We start from the raw sequence: 19,204 nt of genomic DNA on the forward strand, positions 1-19,204 counted from the left end.
AGAGTGAAGCCAAGTAGTCCAATCCAAGATGGAAAGTTACATGAAACTGTAACAACTCTAAAACATTGCCCTAGTTTATTACATCAAGGTTGTCAAACTGGCCCATGGGCCACTGGTGGCCTGTGGTGAAATGGTTGGTGGTCTGCAGGGATTTGCAGGTTATATGGTAATGGTACTTCTGATTTCCAGCTGCTAAAATGCATTTAAAGACGCCTAAAATATATATTAAATGCTTTCCCAAAATTATCATCTTTCACTGTAAGAAACTGCTGTCATTGCCACAGGGACATGGGGTGGAATCCTGTCTCCACTCAAGTCAATAGTGAAACTCCCATTGACTTCAAGGGGGCCAGGATTTCACCCATTACGAGACTGTGAATGTCCACATCAGTTATGACTGGGAGTGGTCATCCATGAGACAAACTCTTATTTAAGATTTGGTCCACTTTATGAAAAGCATAAATTGTGCTGATCTCTCCAGAGTAAATAGTGCCAGTTGATGATATATTAAATCACATATCAGGAATAAAGAAACTAACAAAAATGCAAAATTCAGTCTTTATTTTATTAAAACAAAACTTGTGATGTTTAGTGGTTGGAGGAATGAACAAACTCATATCTGTAAAATTTTACAAGCAAACAACAAAGAAAACCTTTGTTTTCTGGGAATGCTCAGACCTATGCCACTGGAAAGTTTCCAGGAAAAGATGATCTAAAATATTTAATTTATAATAAATCAAACCATTGTACAAAACAAATTTCTGCATACATAACTGAAATATTTTATTTTACTTTCCCAGTCTAATCCATAATTATCAACAGGCATTCAATAGTTAGGATGCCCTCCTTCTGGAATAATTCATAGTTCATTTGGTCCCATACTAATGACTCCTGTAATTTGTTTTCAGATGAAAGATTAATTTTTTTTAATGACATAAAATGCAAAAAAAAAAGAGCTAACGTAAACGACGATGCCTTAAGGAGAAATGGGCAAAAACAGGAAATCTGAAAACCTGTGGGATTAAGAACTATATTAATAAAATTGAAAAGCCATCTAACTGCAGCACAAGGCCAACAATCAACATGTAAGACAAAGTGAGCTTGTAATAACAGTAATGATAAGTGACTGAAGAGACAGAAAAGAGGGAAAGAATTACATCAAAGGAGAAAATTCAAAATAAAGATAAGAAAAATAATGTGAAGCTATTAAGCCAAAAAAAGATAGTAATACCAGTTGGGCACCAGTTCAGCAATGTACTTAAATACATGTGTAACACTGAGTAGTCCCGGTGACTTAGTTATGTACATACTTACATACCTTTTTGAATCAGGGCCTGGAAAAGGAACATTTTGATACAACGATCATGAGAACATCAGATACAAATTAGTACATGAAAATTAGCTAGAAAACTGGAGAGGAAAAAAAAATCAAAACAGAACCAGAATTAGAGGGGGAAACTGCTAAATTTAAATTAGATTGTAAGCTCTTTGGGCAAGAACTATCTTTTTGTTCTATGTTCGGACATAGCACAGGGGGTCTCTGTCCATAACTGGGGCTCCCAGATGCTACAGTAATACCAACAAACAATAATAATAAAATAATAATAATAATAATCTCTGTGGGGAAGAAAAGCCAGGTTTTAAATGGTGGCGAAAGTATGGCAGGGAAGTCAGACAAATCACAAGTTTGTTTTGATGGAATGTGAAAAAATGTGTAAAAGTCAATTATATATAATATGGGACAAGAAAAAATGGGTGGGAACTATTCTCTCTCTCAGCTGTTATACAAAGAATAAGCTCTCACTAAGTTTATTTTAGAAGTGCGTTTTTTGCTACTATTCATTTATATTTATAACAACAATCTAAATCCATTCTCTTTTTTGCTTCCCTACATGAATCTGGGTTGAAGTTTTCAGTGTATGTATTTAGATTTAGATTTATTTGATTTAGATACACTGGGGGAAATCCTGGCCCCACTGAAGTCAAAAGTAATAATCCAATTGATTTAAATAGGATCAGAATTTCACTGCACACACATCCATTTTCACTGGACCAGATTCAGTCATCTTTACTCATGTCTTTTGTTTCCAGTGGGTCTACTCATGAAATTAGGTACTACTTAACATGAATGGTAGCAGAATCTGGCCCATTCATTTTAATGGAAAATGTGTATCTAGGGAATTAGACATATCTCAACCATTATGAAAACGTCAATCCTGCCCTTTTTAAACAAATGACTCACCTACCCCACAAACAAATACTCTGGCTTCCTATGTGCATCTCTTTGCCACTACCTCCCTCAATTTTCTTTCCAATTCAGTTTCTTTATGTCATTGTTTCCCCTATGTTTCATATTCATTAAGCATGCACAGAAAAGGTCTTTAACAGTCAAAAGTCAGGCATATAAAGGAGTTTTAACATACAATAAATGTTATTTTGACACTAGCACAGCAACAGTTTGTCAAGACTTGTACTCAAACTCCTTTTCTTTAAAAAAATAAGTTGTTATTCTTCATACTGGTTTTAAAGGAAAATATATAATTATTTAAACTCATTTAAATAGTCAATTATTTAATTTTTAAAAAAATCACTCTGATTTAGAGTCCTATTTACAAAAGACTGTTCATGCAAAATTGCATAACCGTTTTTACATTATAAAGTCTTCAACATGTGGCTATTTACAAGATTTCAAGGAAAAGCTGTGTATGTGGGAGAAGCACACATTTACAACTGATGAGCACAAAAGACAGGCCATTTATTGACTGTAAAAATATATATATATATATATATATATATATATATACACACACACACACACACACACAATTGTTCTCATCAAGTAGAATGTGCACAAAACCTTATTTACAAACAGAACTATACATATCCTTCATTCAAATAACAGTTTAGAAAATGAGTCAGAACAGGTTAGGTTGACAGGACATTTTTATACCATAAAAATATACGTTAGCATGAGATTTATCTATTGTGCTAACTTAGTTTAAAACTCTGATTTAAAACAACTTTACCTCTTAAAAAAACCTTTGCTTTAAAACTTTTCTTTAAAAATTAACTTTGCTATAAAAACCTTTCCTTTACAACTTTGCTTTTAAAAAAATCAATTATATTATTAGATAAAATAGCAATTAAAGAGGCACAATTACTGGGTTATTAGTGGTGGGGTTTTTGTTTTTTAAAAACCGTTATTTCCAGTGATTTATAACATGGTTCTAAAATTCTGTCTTGGACTGACAACTATATGGGAAGGTCTCCTGGAAAATAGCTTTTGTTTCCAAAGTTAAAAAAAAATCAGTTGGACCCTGAGTTATAAAGGAAACTAATCCCTGGTGATGTAAATACATGCGTACCTCTTATTTCTCATGGGAATTTTGTACATGCATCAAAAGAAGAGATCCCAAGAGCATAAATTTTTTAAAAAGCCATTAGTGGTTTATGATGCCTTTTTATTTAATAATACTCAGAAATGGTGTTTTTAAAACCAACATTTGGAAGTCTATTAAGGCCTTAATTCAAGCTAGTGACCATGAGCACTTTGGAAAAAATGCAAATAAACCAATTATTTAAACTTTTTTTTTTCTTTTTGCACATGCACAATCATACTGTGCACAGGCAGGGCAATGTATAATATGGTCAGATGGGTCTTTTCCACACCAAATTGTTGTTTTTTGTTTTATTTTCATATGAATTTTAAAGATTTATTGTGTATGTGCAACATCCAGACAGGCATTTGAACAACAATTCTGTATTGTTTATTGAGTTGTACATCTGCAAGTGAAGGTACTGATCCTGGAGATATTTAAGCACTTGCTACAGTTGACAGAGGTGAACAGTCTCATGGAGTTTAAAGTGTAAAAGTGTTTGCAGTATCAGGGTCTGTGTCTTCTAATCAAGCCTTGAAAAAACAGGCTGTCACCATAATAGTTCTAAAAGAAAGTCTATGGTCCTTTATGTCCTACCCAGAGGTATATGGAGTTGTTAGACTGCCAATAACCAACTATAAATCCATATGGAATACGATTATTTAAAAACTGCAGTTAAGTATTTACAAAATAGTCCTTAGCCATCTAAACTCTCATGGCCTTAGACTGTTATTTTTCAAAATATTTTACTAAGTTTTAAAAAAGAAGGAAATGCTCAACTACAGTAAACTAAGTTTAAGTATCAGCAGGTCTGATTTAAATACACAAAAAGCTGAAAGGATCTCACAGTTAAGGCTGAAACTTAGAATAATCCATTGCCACTCGTTCTCACTAGTAAAACATTTTTCTCTGCTCTATTCAAGAATGCAAAGGTGAGTTATGAAGCCAACTGTTAGGCTAAACTTTCACATTTAACTCTATATTTCTTTTGGTTTTTGAGATTTTTGGGGCCATCAATGTTGCTTGTATATGGCACTGGAAAGATTATTATTTCCTTAGCAGCACCATCCATTATTGCTAGAGTGAAAGTCCACAGTGCTCTTGTTTTGTCCAATAAAGCTGGACATGGTTTTAGAAAAACACTAATTATGCAACTTGGTACAATAATTGTATTTTTTTTGAAGACACCATGGTACTGATCTGCATTGTATCATACTGTATTAATTTAAACTGCCTTTGAAACAGCCTTGAAAATTTATTGTATATTTAATTAGGTGTGAATATACACATATAAACACAAAATACATATTCCCTTTATATTAATATTACTCCATGTAATTTCTAGCAAAATTGTTTATTCATATTTTTGCACTTTACAATTGTGAGGAAAGGTAGGCACAATAACTAATGTTGATTCTACATGATACTTTACTATAGTCTAGTGCACCTTAATACCTTGTATTTAGTATCACAGAATACAATATGATACAATTCAAGCTCATAGTTTGTCTCCTGTAAAGGGTGACAGAGAAGCACTGAAGTTTTCTAAATAAGGCCCTAAGTGCTTAATTCAAACAAACAGACAATTTCTGTAACTTTACATAATAGAACTGTGCAATGTGTTGTGTGCCCATATTCAGCCAACATGAAATGAGTTTGTAGTTATAGTAGCTTAACACTGGACCTTGGAATCATTCTATTTGTAGCTCTGGCACATCAACTAGATTTTCTATAATCACCTTCTATTCACTTTCTTTTTCCTTAGCCTGTTCCCAGGTGTTGGGCAAAAGGAGGTTACTTACCTGTGACTGGAGATTCTTCGAGATGCATGGGCCCTATCTATTCCTGTGATGGGGTTTACCAGGCCCTGAGGTCCTCCTGCTGGAGGCCTCGTGGTCCTACTGCACCCTGCCCAAGAAAGGAGCCCAAGAAGGTGAGTCCTCCAAGCAGCCAGAGAGGCTGCAGGGAAGCAGCCAATCCAGGGCAGAGGCCCATATAAAAGGAGCAGCAGGACCTGAGCAGAGTCAGTTGCTGCCAGGAACCAGAGGAGGAAGATCAATGCTCCTGGCTGGCTGAAGGTACTACAGGACCACTGATAGATCAATTACTGGCAGGGACTGGGGGAGCAAGAAGGTGCTCTTGGCTGGCTGCTGGGACTGAGTACAAGATTGCCCTGAGCTAAGGGTGAAGGAAAGGTACTGGGAAGCCCCGAGGAAGTGGCCCAGGGAATTGTAGCAATGCAGCAAGTAGTAAAAGGATGCAGTGGGTGTCTACTATTCATAGGGTTCCTGGGTTGGGACCTGGAATAGTGGCTGGGCCCTGGTGCCATCTCCCCCTGCACTGACCACAAGTGGAGTGGCCTAACCCCAGAGAAGGGAGTTTAATTAAGCGCTAGAAAAGGGAGTTCAGAAGGCCCAGAGAAGGGGCTGAATATTGTATTGTGATACACTACGAGAAGGGGACCTTTAGTGGCCCAGCTGGAGAGCTGATACCAGAAAGGCCCAGGGAGAGCGAAGCGACTCCAGGGAGACAAGTTCTGGAGGCACAGCCCCATACCAGGGTTGAGGGATTAAGTAAGGACCTGAGCCTAGGGAGGGCTCCAGGAAGACAGACCAACCAAGGGATACTGGCATAGGCTTCTGTTGGACTGTTTACCCTAGAAGAAGTCTGCTTTGTTTTATTGAAAAAAACAGACTGTGTGTGGCTTGGGGAGGGCTGAATCACGGAAACCACTGGCAAAGGTCACCGCAAACACAGTGCAGGCACACTCCCAGCCAGCAAGAGGCACTTACAAGAGATGAGTGCACCCAGTTACAATTCCACTGAGGGTTTACACGCATGCACCAGGGATTCAGAACTGGAAATTTTGAAAGTAGTAGTGTCTATTGGTCCATGCATGCGCCCTTGGTCCACCTCTTGATTTCTCAGAGGCGATAAACGGCAGGTTGGACCAATTGCACTCTCAGTTCCTTCTTCACCACAAAGCAAGAAATCCGCATCAGCAGGAAAGGAGGGCAGGACTGGAATACAGACAGGGACCATACATCTCAAAGAACCTCTAGTTACAGGTAAATAACTGCCTCTTATTTGAGTGATGGTCCCTATTGTATTCCATGGAGGGTGATTAACAAGCAGTACCTAATTAGGAGGGCACAAGGAAGATGATGGAACCATGGAATGGAGAATAGCCATGCCAAACGAGATATCCATCGCAAAGTCTCGCACCAAGGCGTAATGGGAAGAGAAGATATGTACCGAATTCCACGTGGCCGCCCTACATATGTCCATAAGCAATACGTTGTGATGCACAGCCATAGTCGATGCTTGCACTCTCGTTGAGTGGGCTCATACCAAAGGATGGAGACAGTCCCAATAACTGAAAACAGAGTGTAGTGTGCCCTGAAATCCACTTAAAAATCCTTTGAGTGGAAACTGCTTGCCCATCAATCCCTTTCACTATCGCAATGAAGTCTATCAGACTTCCTAAATGATCTCATCCTCTGCAGGTAGAAAGCCAGGGCCTGGTGGACGTTGACTGAATGAAGGAGCCGTTCCTCCACTGAGGTATGAGATTTCATAAAGAAAGTAGGTAAGTGTATGGGTTGGTTAAGATGAAATTGGGGTACAACCTTTGGCAAAAACTTGGGGTGCGAGTGCAGGGAAACTGTCTTTATGGAATATGGTAAGGGGGCGGGGGAGGTCCGCCATCATGGCTCCCAGTTCACCAAGCCTTCTCATGGAAATAACAGCTACCAGAAGGGCGACCTTCATGGACAGGAGAGACAAGGAGCAGGAGGCTAGAAGTTCAAAGGGTGACTTTGTCCACATTGTGAGGACAAAGTGGAGATCCCCCTGGGAAGCGATGAGTTGAATGGGTGGATAAGTCCATAGGAGATCCTTCCAAAACCTGGTAGCTGAGGGGTGAATAAAGATAGAGTGCCCTTACATAGGGGGTTGGAAGGCACCGACAGCAGCTACATGCACTTTGACAGAGTTGATAGTGAGGTCTGACGTCTTCAGGAAGAGGAGATAGTCCAAAAGAAGAGGAATGTCCACATCTTCAGGGGTAAGACCTCTCTGCTGGTCCCATGAGGTGAAACGGTTCTAGTTGGCCCTATCGGACTGCCTTGTGGACTCTTTTTGTTAATTGAAAGGACATCTTGTACTGCTGATGAACATCCCCACTCTAGCGAAGATGTCCATCCAAAAACCAAGCTCTGAGGTGAAAAATCTATGGACTGGGATTCCAAATCCTGCTGCTGCGTTGCATGAGGAGTTCCAGGAAAACTGGCATCAGAAGCAGGGGACACACTGACATGTTGAGAAGGAGGGGAAACCACAACTGGCAAGGCCAGAACGGGATGATCAAAATGAATGATGAGAACATGATGGGAATGAATGGATCGGAGAAATGCATGACACGTGCTCCACACCACCCAAAGTTCCAGGATGCTGATGTGCATTTGGGATTCCTGAGTGGTCCAAGTCCCTTGAGTCATGTGCTCACCCATGTGGGTGCCCCCCATCCAATGAGCTACATGTCTGTGATGATCCTTGTGCCTGGGGAGGACAGAAAGAATGGTATCCCGGTGTAGATCTGACCTGGATCTGTCCATTACTGGAGAGAGGAGAGAAGCTCATGGGGAACCATCAGCAGGAAGTCCATGATGTGGCACGTGGGAGAATAGGCCCTCTGGAGCCACAGCTGTAGGCAGTGAAAGCGGAGTCAAGCAAAGACAGTAATGTATGTGCAAGCTGCCATGTGGGCCAAGAAGAGAAAATAAGACCTGGCTGGAACAGAAGATCTAGAAATCACCTTGGAAATCTGTTCCTGTAAGGCCTGGAACCTGTCTTCTTGTAGGTAGGCACATGCTGAGATCACATTGACACAGGCCCCAATGAATTCTGGGACTATGTGGGATCCAAAGTCAATTTTTTTTTTTTTTTTTTTGGTCATTTACACTCACCCCCAGGGAGGAGTGTGAGCAGCATGGAGGTTGAGGCTCGAGCCTCCCTTTTTGATCCTGCTGCTAGCAGCCAATCATCAAGATAAGGGAATATACAGATCCCTCGGCACCAGAAGTGGGCTGCCATGGAACAGTGGTGAGTCTGAATGGTAGAACCCTGCATTGGAAGCGATGAAGGCCCGCTGTGAATCTCAGGAAACATCTGTTGGTGGGATGGCTATCCATGTGAAAGTAAGCATCTTGCATTTTGAGAGCCATAAACCATATGCCGCTTTCTAACAAAGGAATGACAGCTGCTAGGACCACCATACGAAACTTAGGCTTACATATAAAATTGTTGAGATGGCAGATGTCTATAAGCCATCTCCAACCGCCCTTCTTCTTGGGGATTAGGAAATAGGTGGACTAGAACCCCGCTCCTGATAAGTTGTAGGAACAGGTTCTATCACTCCCCTTTGCAGTAGGAGTCCACTTATAGGGTGAGGATACTGTCATGGGAATGGTCCATGAGGCAGGGCTGGCGCAGGGGATGTAGATGAGGTAATGTTGTGAACTCTATCGTATAGCCATATCAAATGACATCCAGGACCACTTGTCCATTTTTAATCGCACTCCAAGCTAGTAAAAATAGTGCTAGATGCTCTCTGAAGTGGGTGGGTTGGGTGTACAGTGTGAGGCAGGGTGTTTGGTGGTTCTCTAGGTGCACTCAGAAATACAGCATCTTTGAAGACTGAGTATGAGATGCTGAAGCTGTGATGATGAATCCAGAGGGCACGGCCGTTGGATCTTCTACCATTTTGTGAGGAAGTTCACCGAACAGCTCATGGAAGAGTTGGAGAGCTCTAAAATGTTGCGCCAGTGGTGGGCAGTAAAACTTGTGCGCTGGTGTGTAGATACCCAGCGACTGCAGAGGGGCTCTGGAGTCTTTGAGGGAGCGAAGGGAATCGTCAGTCTTCTGATTGAAGAGATGAGACTCATCGAAAGGGAGGTCCTCTATGGTGTTCTGGACTTCCCTTGGGAAACCTGACGAATGCAGGTATGACTCCCTCCGCATGACAATCCCCGTACCCATCATGCGCGAAGAAGTGTTGCCATGTCCACCGCCACCTCAAGTGTTATCCTCGCAACTAGTTTCTCATCCTTTAGGATAGTCTGGAAGCAGGCTTGATCCTGCTGGGGAAGTGTGTGTGTGAAATCCACCAACTTGCCGTAAGTAAGGAAATCGTATTTGGTGAATAGAGCCAAGTAATTGGAGATGCAAAATTGGAGGTTGGCAGAGGAGAATAGCTTGTGACCCAGAAAGTCCAGGAGCTTTCCCTCTTGGTCTGCCGGGGTGGCGCACGGGTGTTGTCGAGCCCGCTTCATTGCTGCCTGTATGATGAAGAAATTGGATGTGGGTGAGAGAACAGAAACTCAGACCCCTTGGCAGGTACATAGTAACCTCTTTTCCGCCCCGTTAGGGGTGGGTATGCAAGTGGCTGGAGTGCACCAGATAGTCTGGGCTGGTTGGTATCGCTGATTGGTAGAGCCAAGCTGGCCAGTACTGAGGCATGTAAGATGTCAAGCAGCTGATGCAGTTTGTCTTGTACCTCCTCCAGTGGAATATGAAGGGCATCAGCTATCCTATGTAACAGCTCCTGGAACTGATGATAGTCATTCGGTGGCGAGGAGGGAGTCGAAGACACTGTGGCGTCTGGAGAAAATGAAAGGAACTGCTCCGGTTCCAGAAGTACTGCCAGAGCTGGACTAAGCAGAGCATCCTCCAACACTGCTTCAGAATGCCTACTTGATGACGATCAAAGAGGCGAGATGGGAGAATCCTCTCGAACAGAGCAGGAAGGTTCTGAAGGCAGATACTGTGGCCACAATCTCCAATATGGCCAACAAGGTGGATCCAGCTGTTGCTGTAGAGGGCCCCAAGGAACAGAGTACCAATGGCTCCATTGCTAGGGAAAAGGAGGGTACTGCCACTGTGTCAGCAGAACCTTAGGGTAGTCATATCAGCGGTACAGGAGGTGTGGACCCTGCACTCCGTCCAAATCCTCAGATGCCGAAAAATCAGAGTCCAGTTCAAATGGCCGTGCCATCGGAACCATCAGAACTGCAGGAGCCGTATGGGAGTGGGCGGGAACATGACCTGAAGTAGGCAAGTCTAATGTAGAAGAGCCTATGCCCCTAGAAGGTGATGGCACTTGAAGATATGGAGACCTCACCTCCTCCAAGGCAGAATTTATGAGGCTTGGGGGCCAACTCAAGTCTTCTGGGTGTCAGAGGTATACACACTGCTGTTAGAACCAGAACTGAAGCCAGAACCAGAATGGAAAACTGAAGATTCCCTTCACTTTGGCAGTGCCAACCTGGAAGGAGTACAAGGCTCAGTGGATGGAATCAGCAGATCCGACGATCGTACAACTTATCATGCTTGTGAACCTTGGAACATGCCACTTCTCCATGGCTGGAACTCGTGGATGCAGCAGTATCCTTTTTGGGTCTGGTGAAAGACTTACTGCCATGCTTATGCACATGCTTCCTTGCCTCACAACTAAGCCCCAGCATGGGGTCCCAGAGCACTGGTACCAGTGGAACCAGACTGGAGCTCTACGGTAGGATACTTCAGGCTGATGTACTGAGGTTGTTCCCCCACCCGGATCAGACTATAGCCTCATGGCAATCTCCATGAGGTGTTTCTTGAGGCAGAGAGCCCAGCCTTCCTAGCTACGGCTTGGGAAAGAGAGGCAGATATTGCATCTAGATGTAATGTGGGTTCCCCACCCAGCAAAGGCAGCGCTCATGCTTGTTGCTGACCAAGACCGAGCGAGTGCAGAAAGTGCAGCTCTTGAACTCTGGCTTAAGCATAATCCAGTACCCAGGTGTGGTGCTGGGGGAATGGGGGACCAGTAAAATGGCATCCCAAAGATCTTAAAATCCTGAAAACTACTACTAACACTAAAACTATTACAAAAATACTAACTATATACAAGAATAAGACAGTGCGTCACAAGAGACAAGAGAACAGTGGGCTGAGACCCAGACCCTGAGGCAATGAGAACGAACTGACGGCACGGTTCATCTGCTCCACCCTTTATCACTTCGGGAAAAATCATGAGGCAGAGCCAGGGCACATGCGTGGACCAACAGACACTATTTCAAAACCTCCAGCTGCGGATGCATGGCACATGCATATAACTCCTCAGTGGAATGCAATAGGGACCATCACTTGAAGAATAAAAGTTTGTTGTTTTATTACCTAGGTCTCTCCTGGTAAAACAAGACAGCCTCCCAATACAGGTATACTAGAAGTTCTAGAGGGCCGTTTCACAGTACTGGGGAAACTTATCTCCACTTATCTCCCAGCTCTTTACTTTGGAAGAAGTTAGTTCTGGCTTTTTTGGAAAAGACCCAGCTGTGACCTTCTGCCTCTTTACAGTCATTTCAGGAATTACTGTAGAGTTCAAAAATTTCCTCTTGGGCTTCCTCCTCACCTTTAGCTTTTTAGCATCCAGTTTTTCTTTTGTGAGGTGTTTTCCCAAAGTAGGTTTCCTTGTCTGGTGCCCGTGGATGGAGAAGACAGAAGAAGATTTTGAGGCAAAAGAGGAAAGATTCCTTCTTATCCAATCCTTTTTTTGCTTTTTAGTTCTGGATGCTTGTTTGCCTGGGGCTACTTTACTTGCTGTCCTCACAAAACCACACTTGACTGACATGGGTCCTGAAGCCTTTTTGGAAAAACCTGGTTCTCTACTAGTGCCTTCCTTCCTCTTCCACATTGTCTTTGGAGTTTCTCTCTCTAACTGCTCGCTCCTGATTGACTTCAAAGGTGTTTTGGCAACCCTACTGTTAAATGGAGTTAATCTATCTCCTTCCATCTGAGACTCATGGGAGTTGAAAGGTGAAATGACTGAGTGTTTATAGGACATCTCTGAGTGAACAAATACTGGAAAATCAGATCTTTCAGTGGAAATGGAAGATCCATCTGTCCTCTGACTTGAGTTCATATCATTCCCTTTAAGTGGATCTGACAGGAAAGCTGCTGAAGAGGAACTATAATAGGCTGACCAATTGAATGATTTAGAAGGTGTACATTCTCTCTGTGCATCAAATAGTTTCTTTGTGTTTGCATCGAGGCTTAGACTCCTAAACAGTTGTCGAACATGGGAGGGCTTTTTGACCTTTTCTCTAACTGTGCTCTTGGGTGGTGTTTTCAGAATGCGATTTGTCAGTGGATCATAATACTTAAGAGAACATTGTTTATATCTGTACCTTATAGAATTTTTGCTGTCTGTGGAGTTGTGATTTCTCCTCATTTTGGGAACATCTATGGGTTTGCCTTTATATTGTTTATTCTCTGGACATGAAAGGACATAGACCACTGTCTTGGGCTGCAGAGGGCTCATAATTTTGGTATATCCTTCAGGAAGCTTGAGGGCGCATAATCTGGTTTTCATGTTTGAAACTCTTTCATTATCTGACCAAACACAATTTGTGTTCTGATCTGGTGGATCTGGTTCCTTTCTAATTATTTTTCTTTTTACTACTGGATAATTCACTAAACTGGTTTGGGTTCCATGGCTGACTTTGACCACTTGGCATCTTGAAGCAAGGCGCCATGTCCTCTTTCTAGGCATTTTAAGTGTTTGTGGGTTGCACAGTGTATCTGTGGCCAACAGAGTATCAAAATCAGAACCACCACTTAAAGCATCGTTAAATTCTGGCAGTGCTTTAACTGATGCCGTTTCTGTTCCTTTACCTGTAACAATGTCACTCTTCCTTTCATCCTTCTTTTTCTTTCTCATCCTCTTCCCTGTACAGTTGGCTGAGGATTCACTGTCAAAGTAACAATGGAAACGACCTTCCCTGAAATCACGCACAAGTGCTTCAACTTTTATATCATCCTCGTACATTATCTGGGACCATGTCTTTCCCACAAAGGAAGGAGGCACATGAGGCAGAGCTGGAAGAACTGGTTCCTCATTGTGATCTATTATATCCTGTTTTGCTGCTTCCACTTGCTCTGCTGAATCACCTTTTAAAACAGAACTAAGTTGTGTTCCATAGTCCCTATCTTCCAGATTTACCTGGACATCTTTTAGGAATTCTAGATCTTTTATATTTGCCTTGGGTAGGCCTGCTATTGAGCAAACAGGTGCCTCACAAGCAAAACTTATTTCAGAGCCCTCTAAACTACTGTGGTCCAGAAGTGATGAAATATTTAAATAGGAATTATTCTCTTCATCTTTGCAAGGCAACTCATTAGGTGGAGCTCCATAGCAGTACTTCAGAATGACTTCTTCAATTATCTCATCTACTGAAGTTTCATCACCTCTACTCATCTTGATGTCTTCGCATCTTGTTAATTGTGGGGATGTCCCAAAACTTAATGAGCTGCTGGTACCCACAAGATCCCTGAGACAGAAGTCAGACACCAAAGTTTCATCCTGAGATCGTAAACCATCTCGTTTAAAAAAAGATTGACCTGAGGTAATATATAAAGAGTTTCCTAAACTGCAGGTGGGACACTGATGTGAAAATGAAGTGGTTCTTGGATTGACTGATGCCAGAACAGAATTAGGATTTGTGTTCAATAATCCATCCTTATGCCATATGTTCTTCTCCAGGTGATCACAGCTGCTACTTGGAATCAAATTTGATGTTGCAGAGTACCTAATATTTTTTGCAATTACAGGGCTAACAGGAGAACTGTGACATAAAGGGATGACAGGCAAATGGTGAGGTACTGGGCTCACAGCTGTAAACTGGCCATTATGGCTACTATTTGCAATTTGAGCACCATCTGTTAGTGTATGTTTTTTCCCATTGTTACAGATATCCACAGTTTGCTGGGAAATTTCTAAAATGTGTTCCTGTCCCCTCTTTAGTTTTTGGATAAATGTCTCTAGCACAGAAATCTCCTTCATGCCCTTCTGTGATCTGCAAGGAGTAGGGGAGCATGATTTAACAATGGATTCACCGTCTGTGCCAGACATCTCCCGTCTGTTCCTAACCACCTCTTTTTCCACCTCTTCTGGAAGCAGGCAAACATTCCGAGGAGCCATTGGAGAGATGGGGGATGGCATGTCATCATATGTTGGTCTGGAAAAAAAAACTGTATAAATGTTGTAAATACACTTAAAATTTTTCAAACAAAGGAATTAAGAAATCCATTACTCATTAAGTATAGTGCATTAAGGCTATAAACAAATTCAAACAACTAGCTACAAAGCAAGACTTCAAGAAAAGAAAGAAAAAGAATGTTCCATAGAGTACTCCAAAGGAGGAAGACAAATTGGGCATTTGTCTGATTCCATAAAGGACCAGATAGATATTATTTTTATCCTCTCCTAGCTGATAGCAGAGAGAGGGAAGATAATCTTTTTCTTCTTTTAATCCCATTGATTTAGAAAGAAGAATGAAGTTATTTTATAATGTACACTACATAAAAACGTAGTTGAGCTTCTAAACATGCTGCTATACTATGCTTTATACGCATCTTTGTATATAAGCTCTTCTTTAAAGAGTGGCTCTCTGAAAAATGACTCTGCAAAGATGGCACCATGGGTTCCATGTTAACAAATCGGTATGATACAGTAAAACCTGCAAACTCAGCCTGGTCTCTGCAAAGCAGCCTGGGATCTTTCTGATACATGCTTCAGCACCAATAATAAATATTCTGCAAGCCAAATTTTGACCTCAATCAAGCTTGTGAACCCCACTGCTGCAATGGCAGATTTTTACATAATCTGCAACAAGCATATATACAGAATCCTAACTTTTGACTCATACCAAAATAAGATTTCATTCCTTTTAGTCTTGCAGAGCCAAATACACTGAGGGGAGGGGAGGGGAAGGGAAGTTGTATTCAATTTCTTCTTGTGCATCACTATACTAGTTTACTAAGTTCCAATCAGTTTACATCTGTGTAAATCCACTAAAGCCAACAGGACTGCACAAATGGAACTGAGCACAGAATATAGCACTCCAACTGGAAGTTAGGCCCTGATCCTGCAAAGTAATGTGCTTAATTGTTTGCACCCTGTATGCAACCTGTTTAATTCCAGTGGGAATACTCATGGTGCACAAAGTTAAGCACATGTGTAGATCTTTGCAGGGTCAGGGCCTTCATTAGCAATTATGTTCAGGATGCTTGAGCCACAAAAGAATCCAATTGTTTTATTGCTGTCATGTCTGCAGTACTAACAGGAGTAAAATAAGAAAAACGTATTTTGAGCTAAACTATTTCCTTGGTTACACATGCTCAACTTCCACTGGCTGTAACAAGAGTTAAAGCTAATGGGAGTTAAACTGAAGTCAGTGAAACTAATCACAGTTAAACATGCCGAATTAAGGCTTTAGTTACAAAAGTCAGCAGACAGGACACTGAATGCACACAGGGAGCAAATCTGTAGAGTAAGGAGCAAGTGTTTCTACCTAGTCACTTTTCATTGTAGAGTCTCCCCATAAGGATTTACTCCAATACAGACATTAAAATGTTTGCTGATTGAAAGTTGGCAGACAAATTCTCAGTGTGGAAGAACTGCTGCCTTCATCAATAAAACATTCAGTTTCGCTATTTTTTCAAAAATTATATTTGTATGTAAAAATCAAAATGTTTATATAGCTCAAAAGCGTTTCGATTTTTAAACTTAACCATATACACCATTAATTCATTAAAGAACAAACAGCCTAATTATCCTGTGTAGAAACATACAATTTCTTCCATCTGAGCATTTATGAAGATTTTAACATATATATTACAGTAGTAGAGATATACCTCACAGACAGGTGTGTATACTTTTAATTAATCATTTCATTTATTAACTTTTTTTAAATCTACTTTTTAAAAAGCCAAATATGGATCCAGAGACCAACCTTCACTCCTTACAACAGCAAACTCAAGAGTTTTGCCCAAGTAAGGAATGCATTTGGGAAGACAAATTATATACTGTATTATGCAACATGGTGGGCAAGGCCTGCTACTGAAAAAGGAGCATGTCCAAAGGCAACAAACTTATGGCGCTGAAATGCATATCTTCCTGAGACACAGTAGAAGATCTAAAGGAACCGGTAATACTCACTAGTTAAGTAATACATATTAATTTGTACTATGAAGACAGCCTATTTGGAAGAGAGGTATACTGGTATGAAAAGACATAATTATCTTTGTCCATGAAGGTCTGGCCAGGTTGAAGATGTATCACACTATTCATTGTCTTGTAACTTGTATTGCCACCTGAGAAATAAATGATTATTTCTATTCCTGGCTCAGATGCTTTTTATCATATCAGCTCAGAAACTAGAATACTTGCTATCTAGTGAAAATGTGTCAGTTATATGGGCTGTTGCCCTATTTGCCTGGTCAGTCATAAAAATATGAAAATAATATGTGAAAGTGAGGCTACTTTTGACCTAAATGAAATCATTGTCTCCTAACATATTTATCTTATTTCTGTAAATCATTTGAGGGGTGGTTATCTTAGGGAGGGTTAATCTTGTATTTTTAATTCGTGTCTAAAATTTCTCTCTTTTTTTGGAATTATCCATTTAAAATTTATATCTACTGTATTATGTGTAACGGCATAGGGCTAAAAAACTACATTAATAAAACTAAACTAACACGTAAGCTTTGCTATTGGGCAAATAGTTATCTTTTCAAAAAAGTCTAGTGCTAGATCAGATTAATAAATTTGTTTACTTAATACATTGACCTGTAAAGGAAGTAACACAGATTTTAAACTTTTATCAGCCGTTTTGTTTTTGTTTTTTAATTAAAATGACAAAACTTTACAACGTTAACACACATGAACTACGATTTAAGAATGGCAAGGTACTTAGTACTAAGGTATGTAGCTAAGGTACTACAGTGATAAGCTTAGTAAAAGTAAGGAAACAGAGGGATAGTACTGAGATTGTAACACAAACCAGACCAAGTCAGACTATCAGAGTTCACACTTAGATAATGTCCTTAACTCATAATATTTTCTCCCAGAATACAGTGAGTTAAATAATTGAATTTCATGGAAACCTTAACATTGGTGTGTGGGATTTTTGTTTTCTAAGACTGTGAATTTAAATAAAATGTAGGGCGGCTAAAGGGAGTCAGGCAATAATAGTTCAACCCCACATTCTGTCCCAAACTCACATCATTCTTCCCCCAGGACATCATGAATTAAAGATCTGAATTTTGAATTTCATGGAAACCGAAACATTCTTTAAATATATATTTTGAGTTTGCAGTCTGTGAATTTAAATACTGTGTATGAGGGGAGGAAAGACTTGGAGATTCTGCTGCCTATAACAGCATAGTGCATGAAGCACTATTCCCAGAAGCACTCCTGGTGCCAAGAATCTCTGTCACAGTGATTAACAGTACTCTGACCTACTAGAACAATGAGGAAGAACTCTTTATAAAATTTTATTTGGGGGACAGCAAAAACAGAAAAGCCAATCTGCCAGTTCCTTCTTGAGCTAGCTCTGCTGCATTTGATTGGTAGCACCATGCTGCAGGAAACCTCAATGTAATGTTGCAGCACCGTAGCCAGAGTAGCTTGCTGTCATCATAACAAGCACTTGAGCAGAGGAAGCAAACCATTTCCCTCATGACTTTAAATGATAAATAGCTAGAAAGGAATACCAGGAATATAAATGTGTGTCCACACACATACAGAACACTCATATACATAGTGGAATTGCATCTGTATACATATGTGCGCACACATAGACTGCACAAGTAATAAATAAATGTAATTTTTCAGATAGATAAACATTCAAGGGGTGTACATATAAACTAAGTGTTATGTGCATTCTGTCAACATCATTTCTTATTCTGACCTATCCCTTCCATATGAGAGACTTATTTATATGTGAGGAAACGAATTTCAAACCACATTGGAATGTCAGCTGTTCAGAGAGTACTATGGAATGCTACAGATGTGTAACAACATCCCACAGTATAAGGATTAATCCACTTCCCTTTTGAAAGAAAACATTGTAAGCAGTGTGAAATATTCTTCAGAAATATTCATCCTTCCACCACTGCAGCACATAAAATCATAATGGATCAAACACAAACACTTTCACTCTCTTCTTATAAATAATATATAGCAGTTGCCAGGGTGAAATACTATTTTAGTCTTCACTCATTGAAGTGACCTACTCACTGATTCTTTTGGCTGTCACATGTGAATGATGTGATTACACTAACACATAAAGGTAATATGTTTATTTCACCCCAGGAATTGATTATGGAAGCATTGGTAGTGACTCCATAGTTAAGGATGAGTCTATATTGGTTCAACTTGACCATTAAATTGCAAAATTACAATTTAGCAGGGGCTTATCTTCTGTATCAGCCAGCTGCTAGAGAGGAACATGAGATGTTTAGTTATGTGGTGTAAGCGTGTGTATGTTCCTGCATGTCTCTGTATTATAAAGAAACACAGATGCTTTGTAGATGTGTAACATCTAGAGGTGTCATGTTCAGACAGTACCCATTATATATAAAATATGTGCACTGTCTGAGCTAGTGTGTGTATGTGCATACGTCTGTATTATTCACATATATACATTACATTAAAAAAAACCACATTAAAAGAAAGGCAACTAAAGTAAACCAATATGGCTAAACAACAAGGTTCAAGAGCCACGGGGAAATCCTTCAAAATTTGCAAATCTAAACCTAGTGATGCCGATAAACAGGAACAGCAGGAAATATACAAGGAAATTAAAAGGGCCAAAATGGATTTTCAAGAGCAAATAGCTGAAGACGTAAAAATAAACAAACAAGAGAATCAGAAGCTGGAAGCTTGCAGAAGAATTGGTGGGGTGAGTCTGCTGTATCACCAGGGATTAGAGAGAAATTAAGGAAGA

The 19,204-nt window shown here is 40.5% G+C and overlaps 2 protein-coding genes across 5 annotated transcripts in view; both read right to left on the bottom strand.

Annotated features, from left to right (window-relative positions):
- ADAM23 (ADAM metallopeptidase domain 23) overlaps positions 1–19,204 on the bottom strand; it is a 239,490-nt gene that overhangs the window by 209,736 nt on the left and 10,550 nt on the right. The gene's annotated exons all lie outside the window — the stretch shown is intronic.
- Positions 1,937–19,204, bottom strand: part of ZDBF2 (zinc finger DBF-type containing 2) — a 46,875-nt gene continuing 29,607 nt past the window's right edge. For all 4 annotated transcript variants that reach the window (XM_067548773.1, XM_067548770.1, XM_067548772.1 and 1 more), the window contains one exon: positions 1,937–14,431. In XM_067548773.1, the coding sequence (XP_067404874.1) occupies positions 11,647–14,431 (2,785 nt within the window). In that variant the 3' untranslated portion in view covers positions 1,937–11,646. The remainder of the gene's footprint in view (positions 14,432–19,204) is intronic.

Source organism: Emydura macquarii, unplaced genomic scaffold (assembly GCF_026122565.2).
Source record: "Emydura macquarii macquarii isolate MOO-44397 ecotype Brisbane River unplaced genomic scaffold, CSIRO-AGI_Emac_v2 contig_1253, whole genome shotgun sequence".
Lineage (NCBI taxonomy): Eukaryota > Metazoa > Chordata > Testudines > Chelidae > Emydura > Emydura macquarii.